The sequence below is a fragment of the Uloborus diversus genome, chromosome 8 (assembly GCF_026930045.1).
Source record: "Uloborus diversus isolate 005 chromosome 8, Udiv.v.3.1, whole genome shotgun sequence".
Classification (NCBI taxonomy): domain Eukaryota; kingdom Metazoa; phylum Arthropoda; class Arachnida; order Araneae; family Uloboridae; genus Uloborus; species Uloborus diversus.
The window spans coordinates 147,402,686-147,413,094 of record NC_072738.1 but is presented as its reverse complement, the minus strand read 5'-3'; the positions used below and the strand labels follow the sequence as shown (position 1 = coordinate 147,413,094).

The 10,409-nt window shown below is 32.7% G+C and overlaps 1 protein-coding gene across 1 annotated transcript in view; it reads left to right on the top strand.

Annotated features, from left to right (window-relative positions):
• Positions 1–3,672: 3,672 nt before the first annotated feature.
• The window catches only part of LOC129227595 (protein turtle-like), a 33,171-nt gene continuing 26,434 nt past the window's right edge, over positions 3,673–10,409 (top strand). The window contains exons 1-3 of the mRNA XM_054862177.1: positions 3,673–3,792; positions 7,033–7,368; positions 10,136–10,251. Coding sequence (XP_054718152.1) covers positions 3,726–3,792; positions 7,033–7,368; positions 10,136–10,251 — 519 coding nt within the window. The 5' untranslated portion in view covers positions 3,673–3,725. The remainder of the gene's footprint in view (positions 3,793–7,032; positions 7,369–10,135; positions 10,252–10,409) is intronic.

Below are 10,409 nucleotides of genomic sequence, written 5' to 3'. Positions count from 1 at the left end.
GGACACCGAGATTTTGTCCGAAAGTTTAACTGTTTCTTTTTTTCTTTTCTTTTCTTTTTTTTTAGCGGAGAATGTATTAAATTGTAAGCAAAGAGCTTTTTGTTATTCAATTTTTGCTTGCAATATTTTATATTTTTCAGTCAAAAAATTTGCTTAGCTTTTCTTTTTTTTTTAAATTTACTTTTTTGAGATGTTTTTTGCATAAGCTTTGATCTAAATTATCTCCGTTTAAAAGACACTTATGTTGAAGTAAGGGTAGTGGTTATTGTTTTTAAATCTTTTGACAGAGTAGCAAAATTAGGAAAAGCCATACACACACAAGTAACAAGTGTAATATTGGAGCTGTGTTTTTAAATTCTGAATTTTTCCTGATCTTACTTTAGCCCCATTAATCCCCTTTTTTTTTCTTATACTTCAATTGTCTTAATACTGAGGTCAGAAACTATGTAGAACACTGCAAAACATTTTGCTGTGAGAATTTTCTCTCTCAAGTTTCATTTCATCAATTATACATTTAAATACTATGCTTGACATTTTTTCCTACTAAACGGGTAAAATGTTTTAATTATTTGTTTTTTTAGTTTTAATTATTTGCAATAGTAAAAACTTATTATTGCAAATAATAAGTTTTGAAGAATAGTTTTACCAGAGGATGCAGAGTTGAAAGTTTTTTTTTCCTGCCACAAAATAATTTGTGTTGCAAAAAGTAAAATAATTTTTTGCATTAACCAAAATATCCAATTTATACAAAATGCTACTTTGTTTAAAAATTGCTGAAGATGATAAAGTGTTGCTGAAGATGATAAATTGTTAAGTTTGAAAAGTTGCTTGAAAATATTTATTTTTTCTTTTCTCAAAGGAAACTGAATTTGAAAAAGTTATTGGCATTTCAAAAATAAAGAACACAAAAACATTTGTTTAGTTAAATATCAACGTAAAAGAATTAATATTGTACTCTAATTTTAATTAAATGTAAGGGCTAAAGTTCTTGTTAAGTAAGTTGTCCATGATTATGATGTTAAAGCACTGTTTAGTTTACTTAAAAAGTTATGATTTTGAATTGTTTTGATTATTAAACCTTGGTTTAATCATACTTCTAATCAGAAAAAAAAAAATGCTTCTGTAAAGTATTTTTCAGTGAAAATTTCTCAATACTTTTCCAGTCTGACACTCTAGATAACATAATTCAAGCTATAAAACAGTTTTCAAAAATAAACTTAACCCAGTATTAAGATAACTTTAATCAGATTTAGTCTGATGATTTATGGAACCTTGCAAATATTATTTTCTGACCTTGTGTCTTTGGAAATGTGCCAGAAATAAGATGATAAATGTTTGATGCAGCATTCTAAAATATAAAAATCAACACTAGAAGTAACACATCAGTGTGAGTACAAAGTAAAATTTTTTATTCTCAGTTGTGCTGCTGTTTATTCTGAATCATCTTATTGGACATGTGTTTGGAGAAAAAAAATTGTGTTAGTTTTTTTAACCTTTGCTGTGTGCACCTTGAAGCATTTTTTTTTTTTTTTTTTTTGAAAATGCGATTTTGTTCTTTTTTTTATTCTTGTTCTATTTTATGCTCATTTTTCACATAATGATAATATGGAGGAGATATGTTTCTTGTACATTTTTAAGCTTGAAGTCATTTGAAAGCTTGAAATTTTCTGCATAAGATGAAGTCTTTTTGAAGTTTCTACAAGCATTAGCAGAGCTGTAGGAATGGTTTTTATAAAACCGGAATCCAAGGCTTATCTTAAGCAAGTCTAGATCCTAAATGATTCAGCTTATGAAAATGAATCAAATTGAAATATTTTGACTGTTTAAAAATAGTCTGCTTTTATTTTCTCGTTTTTTTTTTTTGAAATTATGCTCTGTAAATTATCAAAATATCGTATAATAGGCGCTATTGCAACGTTCTTTCTAAAATGTTCAATTTCAGAAAAATGTTTAACTGTTATGATATTGGTTTATTACTACTGATTTTGATTTAAAATTTTAACATTTGTTTTCAGATTAAAAAAAAAAAAAACATTTTAATTTTAACTAATTCCAAGAGGGAATGTTTACTCTTTCTTTTAGAGATTATACAATTTACGATTTGGTGTTTTATTTATTGTTAATTGGGGAATATAATATATGAAATGTTATTTTACATATAACCAAACTGTTCTAGCAAATTTTAATTCAGTAAACAAAACACATTTCTCGAAGTTCACAAATCTTTAAGTTATAGTACTTTTGGCCAGAGTAGTAGTAGTTTTTTTTTTGTATTAGTAGTAAAAGCAAGGAAATAATGGGATGGAAGTGACGTCATAAATCGGCAAGCATTTGACAGCAACTTAGAGATGTTTTCAAACTTTAAAGCTGAAAATGACGTGCCAAATTTAGTGACTAGTGAGCACATGCTGCCATGTTTTTCCTGAACCGGAGTGGTTGAGAATCTACGCCAATAGCTCCTGTGTGGATCAGCAAATCAACTGCTTGTTGTATTGCTAAATTTTCAAATGTACCAAAAATATGTGAGGACTGTGAAAAAAAATTTACACTATGCATAATAGAAGTTAATTGTAAACATACTGGTGAATCAAATGACCTCTTAATTTGCTACCTTGGGCAACGCCAGGTGAGCAGACATGGCTAGTTGTTAATAAACTCATTCTGCATAAGCACTAAATAAATACCTTTGTGCCGAGGAATAACAGAAAAATTCAATGTTGTGTAGCACAAATAAACAGATTACAGAATACACGTGTTTCAGGGTTTCAAAGAAGGCCCCTTTTTCAATTCAAAGGTGCGAACTTTTAGATGTAAAGAAATCCAGTAGAAGGACTGAATGTCTTTACATTTAGAAATTCACACCTTTGAACTGGAAAAGGGATTCCTTGAAACCCTGAAACATGTGTATTCTGTAATCTGTTTATTTGTGCTAAAAATGTTGCATTTTCCTGTCATTCTGCATAGTTTCTTGTTTTAGGAAATTAGAACTTAAAAGTTAAGTTTTCCTATGATTAATTGATAACAATATGCCAATTATAAACAATCGGCAAAGCGACTAACTAACGATCATTTTCTTTTAATGGATAATCCTTAATATATATATACATACACTCAAACCTGTTTTTTTGCGACTTTTTTTGTGTGGTGTATGAAAATTTCAGTCAGATTGGGACTCAGTTGACGAACTTATTTATAAAACTAGTGCAAGGTAGTATCTTCAAGTGACCACAGGGGCACCCGAATGGAAAGTCACTATAACCTCCAGAAATTTTTTTTAGTGAAATTTTGCCTGACAATTCGGCAAAATTATCATCACTTGGTTTATTTGACTTCCTTTAAAGAAGCAATTCCTAGTTATTTTGCAAGTTTTTGGGTTATTTTGTATGTGAGATTTTTTTACGTGGTTCTTATCCACCACATAAACATGTTTTTAACTGTGTTTCGAAAACTATTTTGTTATAGCTACTCGTGAAGTTTTGAACGTGTTCTTTTTTTTTTTGGTGCAATTTTTTTATGCGATATCTATCCACTGCACAAATAAGATTTGGGTGTATCATGTATATATATATATATGATGTATGCTGTAACTTTCATTATTTTTTCAGGAAACCTAGCATTACCTTTCATCTGCTCTATTCACATCTCTTGCTTTTATGCACAAGCAAGAGACTTATTTGACAGCTGGTATTTTGAAAGATGAATGAATTACTGACCTGTTGTGTGAGATGGTGATGAAGAAAACATGTCACTTTGTTATTTTTATATCAGTTTGCTCACTGGCAGTTTATTCAGGTATGTGAAAGGTTTTAAATATTTTTGTACATTCACATTATTGGGAATAAATCCTGTAATAAAATAGTAAGTTTTAAAAATGTGTCATAGTGTCATAAATTAATAAATCTAGATAATTAGTTAATATATTTAGTTGGTCACCTAGATATCTTGCCTCTGGAATTTGGAGAGATCCAGACAATAATAACCTAATGACCCAAACAGGTACCAGTAGGAAGAATCAGTGGCATAGCTATGCTTTCTGCCGTCCGTGGCGATTCCTCATTTGCCGCCCTTTTGATGGGAAATAGTTAATACATTAGAGAGTCAAAAGTGTTTTAATAAGATTTTAATAAAGAAAAAAATAAAATTATTTGTTTTCTTCTCATTTTTCTTAAAGGGGGAAAAAAACAGAGCTCCACCGAAAAATTCCAAAAGATAAGTCAAAAGTCGGATTTTTAAGCAATTTTTGCTAACGGTTTATGGAAAAAAAGCTTTGAGCTCCCTCCAGATTTTTTTTTTTTCAAAATTAAAATTAGTTTTATGCTTTCTTTGGTCACTTTAGGGGGATTGGGAGTTTGCAAGGAAATTGAAGTCTTAAAAAAGCAATTTTCGGCTATCTTTGGATACGTGAAGTCATTGGAGAAGGTTCAGCGGCGCTGTCCGGAAAGCTTTTCAACTATACTGAAAAGCACGTAAATGTAGGCTGTATCTAGTGGTGTAAGGGCCTCCCCTAACTCCAACAAAGACTGGATTTTTCTCCCGATATATTTTCAAACTTGAAATCAATTTTTGTCCACCTTTGATATAGAATAGGGAACGTACGCGAGCTCTCGAGAAATTTTCCGATGCCAAAGTTTCAAAAAGGGAATTATTGGCTATCTTTGACGGCATAAGTTTCTAACTATTTCCAAAAATGTTGGGAAGTCAGATGGTTTTCCCGTCTCCCTATGAAACGTTTGAAAATGACGTCCCAAAAACGCGATTTTAGCCTTTGTTTGACGGAAAACGTCATGAGAGAGAGTTCGGAGGGGTGTCCCACCTGAAATCTTTTTCGAAACTGTTGCTCATTTTAAGCTCTTCATCACTGAGAAAAGAAGGCTTTGCAGTCTTCCCTTAGAAAATTCTACAACCGAAATTTGGAGCCAACTGTGATGACGTTAGGTTTGTACACATTTGGGGTTCCTACCATAGAATTTTTCTGAAATTTAAGTTTCAAAAACCCATCGTTAAGCTATTTTTGGAGACATTGGATGTGCTGGTGATTTTAAAGTTCGAAGTTGATTACCTTAATACATATTAGATTGTCTTTAACAATGTTACAAGAAGGGTTAGGACTTGACCGCCCTCAGGAATTTTTTGGTATTGAAATTTTTAAACTCCAATATTAGGCTAAAGGATGGGATGTAAAGGGATGGGGTAGACGTTATCCTTTGGAAATGTTTTGAGACTCAAGGCCTAAAACTGCACTTTTGGGCTGTTTGGTGACGTTAAGGGATGGGAAGACTCTTCCGGTTGCTTTTCCCGAAAAATGTGACACCGCCCTCAGTCTGTAGCTTCAGACGAAGGAAGAGAAAAAACAAACAATATAATGCTGAGATGTCCACAAGGAAACACATGTTTTGTATTTGAGTAATTTTATTATCATAGTCGCACCACAACTTTAGAATTAAAAGGCCTTTTTTTGACTCCAAAAAAAGATCAAAAGCATGATTTACTTATTGGGAAAAAGCGTTATTTTTCCGCATCAAAAGTGTAAAATTGCCGCCCCCCAAAATGTGCCGCCCGGGGCGGACCGCCCCCTCCGCCCCTCCCTAGCTACGCCACTGGGAAGTATTGAAACTGAAAGACTATTATAACCTTCACTGAGTGTGAAAATTTCAAACTCCCCGCAGTGCTTTAGAATAGTTTCTTTAATACGGTCTCAGAAATTGTTCTCAACCCTTGTAAAATCAGATGCTAGCTGCGGTGTTCTAAAGAGTATTTCTCATTCAACTACCAACAAGCTTTACCCTGAACCAGAGTGCTTGAGAATCTACAGCAATCGCTCCTATGTAGATCAGCAAATCAATGCTGCAGCAGGGGTTTTCTGTGATCTGTTTTCTGCTTATGGTCCTGTTGCAGGTTTTGCTTCTGCTTGCAATGGGGAAGTCAAAGCTTTATGCATTGCTCTAACTCAATTGCATTTATTCAGGGGACTTCGGGGTGTCATCTCATGTCTAACTCGATTGCAATTCCCAACAGAACAATTTTCCTAAGCTTTCATCCAATCTGACTCCAGGGCCACACTTTTGGCAATCAATTCCGCCATCTTGCCTCAGTCTACTCCCATCGAAAAATGAATCTCTTGGTTCCAAGACCTTGCTTTAAGAGGCAAGGATATTGTTCTGCAATGAATCCTAATTCATTGTGACATTTTGGATGACAAGAAGATGGATTCTCTTTATGAAAAAAGGAAAAACCATCATTCAAACTTTTTGTATACACATAATTTTTCACTCCATAAAACTGATGATCCGAGCCTTTTTTTTGGAACAATCAATGTGATTATTTCCATGAAGGTAACTAACTCATCTAAAGCTTGGTTGTGAAAAATATATTAAAAGTCCAAAGTGCATAACTCTGCAATCTGGAAGAAGACATGGACTCGTCCCATCTTTCTGTCTGCTCTGCTCTTGTTTCCTCTTCTGTGTGATTTAATTCATTTCTCGTTGTTTCTGTACTAATTGGGTTCGTATTTTTTCTTTTAAATGTAGCTTGCCATTTGAATTTTTTTCTAAGTTAAAAATAATTTCAAAAGAAAAAAGAAGAAATTTTCTTCAGTTTTCTTTATGAGTGCTATAAATGGGAAATTTTATTCTGTACTGCAGTTTAGGAATAACAAGCTCTTGGTATTAAAACCTTTATCTCCAAACTGTATATATTTTTTAATTGATTCTTGAATTATTGTTAAACTTTTTTCTTGCATTAAAGATGTTTACCATGTGAATTGCTTCAAGTATGGAGACTCCTTGAAATTGATAAAAACTATTTGATTTAAACTTAGATATATAAAGCAATTTTATTAAATTACTTAAAGTATCTGATTAAAACTTTTCAATATCATGATTTTTTTTTAAAGTAATTATCTTTAGAAGGGAAGAAAATCATGATTTTAACATTATTGAATTTATGATGTTTTCAACTTTTATGATATTTTATTAAAAAGTGCTCAAAAAATTTGATTGGAATCTTTTGTAACTTATAATTTTCTCTTTTCAGGTGTGATCCAGTTAGAACCAGAATATGTCACTGCACTTCTTGGTGAAGATGTCATACTGCCTTGCACATTTTCATTCCCTGAGGGTACTCCTGTGCCCTACGTAGTACAGTGGCAAAAACAGGATGTGAAAATCCCAATTTATATTTGGTATGATGGTTATCCTCCACATGCTGGTGAAGGTTACGAGGGCAGAGCCTCTCTTTGTGGCTTAGCTTCACTGAATTTGACTTCAGTCAGGGAGGCTGATCAAGGAATGTATGAGTGCAAAGTATACTTTTTGAATCGACCACCAGATTCTCCAAAAAATGGTTCATGGGTTCATCTAGATGTTCTTGGTATGTAAATTAAGAATATCATTTTTGGTGCTCATTTTTAAAATTTAGAGCTCTGATATTTTGCCTACACCTTTCTCAATCATAAAACTGCAGGTAATGCTATTTTTTAATTTTCTGTGCAAGTAACTGACTGACATTCTCAAAGTAAAACTGTAAGTATTTTGTAACATTTGGAAATGTTCATAATCCTTTTTTTAGTGGGATTTAATGGTACTATTGAATCCTCAAAATAAATTTTGGATGAATTTTTTTTTTTTTTCATTATTGTAACTGACTGACCAATTGAGTACGTCCTTGAAATAAGTGGACAACTTCCCACCACCAAGCTTTGTAGGAAAGCAAAGACAATTCAGAGAGATGTACAGATACGAAACTCAAAGTAATAAATTTATGGTCGCACTCAGGGGCCTGCTTAGAGAGGGGGAAGGGACACCTGTGAGCCTGAGCCTGAAAGGGGCTCAATATTTTTGAAACAAGGGGTGAAATATAGGGGTAAGCAATATGGAGGCACCCGGAAAAGTCATTTGTGACGGGCCCCAAAATTTCTGTGCACACCCCTGGTCACACTAAAGTTACTCAACTTTAATTTTCAACATCCATACTTCATTCAAATTTTTAAATAAAATTCCAAATGAAAACACTCACAAAGATTTAAAATTTATAAATCACTAAAAAAAAACGCGCATTTACTCTAAGAACACTAACAAAGAAGCACAAAGAAGAAAAAATCCTCATAGATTATTAGTTCTATCGCCCCACCTACTTGTAGTGAACAATCTAACATGCTTTCAGTTCAAGGTGTCCAGTTGAATCAGTTCTATCCCTTTTCTTCTTTTCCTTCCTTCTTGGAATGAAAGTTTCTGGTATGCTACGGGTTCAAAGTGTCCAGGTATGGAAAGAAGCATATCTCTCCAACAAGACATAAGAAAACTTTATTGCCCTTGCAAAAATATTCTCTTTAGTGAATAATAAAGAAAAGACTGCATATGTAGCTGACGTTACACACTTAGTGCGAACTGCATATGCTTCATATGTAGCAGTAGTCAATTAGTTAATGAAAAGAAGCATGACAGTCAGTTACCATGCTTTTAACAGTTTTTTAAAAATCATCCAAAATACATTTTTAGAACTCAATTACAGTGGACTCTCTCCATTTTAATATCCAGGTATTCTGAGCACATTTTGATGGTCCCAGCGAATACATATGCATTATCCAGTCTCCCTCTATGATGAACATTTTTGCTCGGTCCCATGAGTGTTCAGAGTAGAGAGAATGAAATGTATACCATAAAATTCAGCTTAAAAAATAAAAAAGCCTCAAGAAAAGAACTTTTTTTTATAATTTATGTTTTGCGTTAGATGTTACAAAAGGCTTATTGTTTTGTTTTGAGAATGTCAGTCAGTTAGTTACTCATCGAATTGCCATTTTATCTTCCACAAATATTTGAATGCAGCAGTTTATCAATACTTATTGAACTAGAAGAATAACTAATGAAAACCAGTAGAAACTTATTAGACCTTCACTACATGTTGTACCATGTTGTATGAAATTGGTACCTAATTTATTTTTCATGGTAATGATTTTAAAAAAAAAATAAGTAAATTAATTAAAAATAAATTTAAAAAATACTTCTGTGCACTTTATAGCATTAGAATTATTAAAAGAGACGCGACAGCAGTTATTTGCTATATTTTCCATGTACAGCAGATGTCTAATCTGTGATAGTTACTAAATTCCTGATACACTTGTTAACACATTTGCATAGTTTTTTTTTTCATTTGAATAAAGCCTTGTATCTTTGATCAGTTTTCCCATTATATGCACGAAGATTAATAATTTGATACTACTTTTTTAAATGCTCAGTATCAACTATGATATGAGAGAGAAAAATACCTTCATGCACGCTAGATCAAGTTTTAAATGCAATTTAATAGTATCATAATTCTGTTTACATTTTTCTGTTATCTGAGGTCAAAATGATACTCTTGCTTACACTTCTGGGTATAATCTTTCAGTTTAGGTTTTATAAACAATATCATTTTCTTTGAAACTTTATACTATAACACAGCACATTGATTTAGAAAAAGTCAAGAAAAGATTCAGCTTTTTATGAAAATACTAGTGGTTCCTGCACAGCTTTGTCTGTAATAGAAAAATTAAAAGGTCTTTTGGTTCGCCTGTATATTTACAAATAATGTATGGTGAGTTTTCTCGCCAATTGGCTTGTACCCATGTTACGGTTCCACGTTATGATAATTTCGTATTTCGCCATTTGGCTTGTGCCCATGTTACGGTTTCACGTTATAATAATTTCGTAATTTACTCGTCCATCTTTTGATAATTTTGTTCTTAAAATTGGAATAGAAAAAGAACCACATCAAGTTTTCGAAAAATCGCTTTGACGTGCACACCCCCATGCTACAAACTAATTCTGTGCCAATTTTCATGAAAATCGGCCAAACGGTCTAGGCGCTATGCGTGTCACAGAGATCCGGACAGAGAGAGATCCTGACAGACAGAGATCCAGACAGAGAGATTTTCAGCTTTATTATTAGTAAAGATAGAGAAGCAGTTAGAGAAAAAAGTTTGTCTGGAGTAGAAACGACACCTCCAGTAATTCTAGTCTAGTGTTAAAAATGTGTTCTGGCTTATTACCCATACTATTCAATTTTGTTGTGCTCAAAAAGACTTAAAGATAACAGCTTTTTTCTGCTGTTTTCCTTCTCTTTTCCCTCTTTTTAACTTCAAATTTCGTTATTGTTTCAGCTCCTCCTCATTTCAAATTAAAGCCTCCTGATACTGTATATGTTAAAGTGGGAGAATCGGTTACCCTTAGTTGTGAAGCCATCGGCACACCTCTTCCTGCTATTTCATGGTCTAAGGTAAGAAAAAGAGAATAACCATGCATAAAAGTTGGAACCCTATTTTTATAGCTAATCATGTAGAAATTACAAAAGGTGATATTTTATTACTCCAATGCCTCAAGACATAAAGAAACAGGTAAAAGTTTATCTGGCTACAAAATAAATAATATTCACTA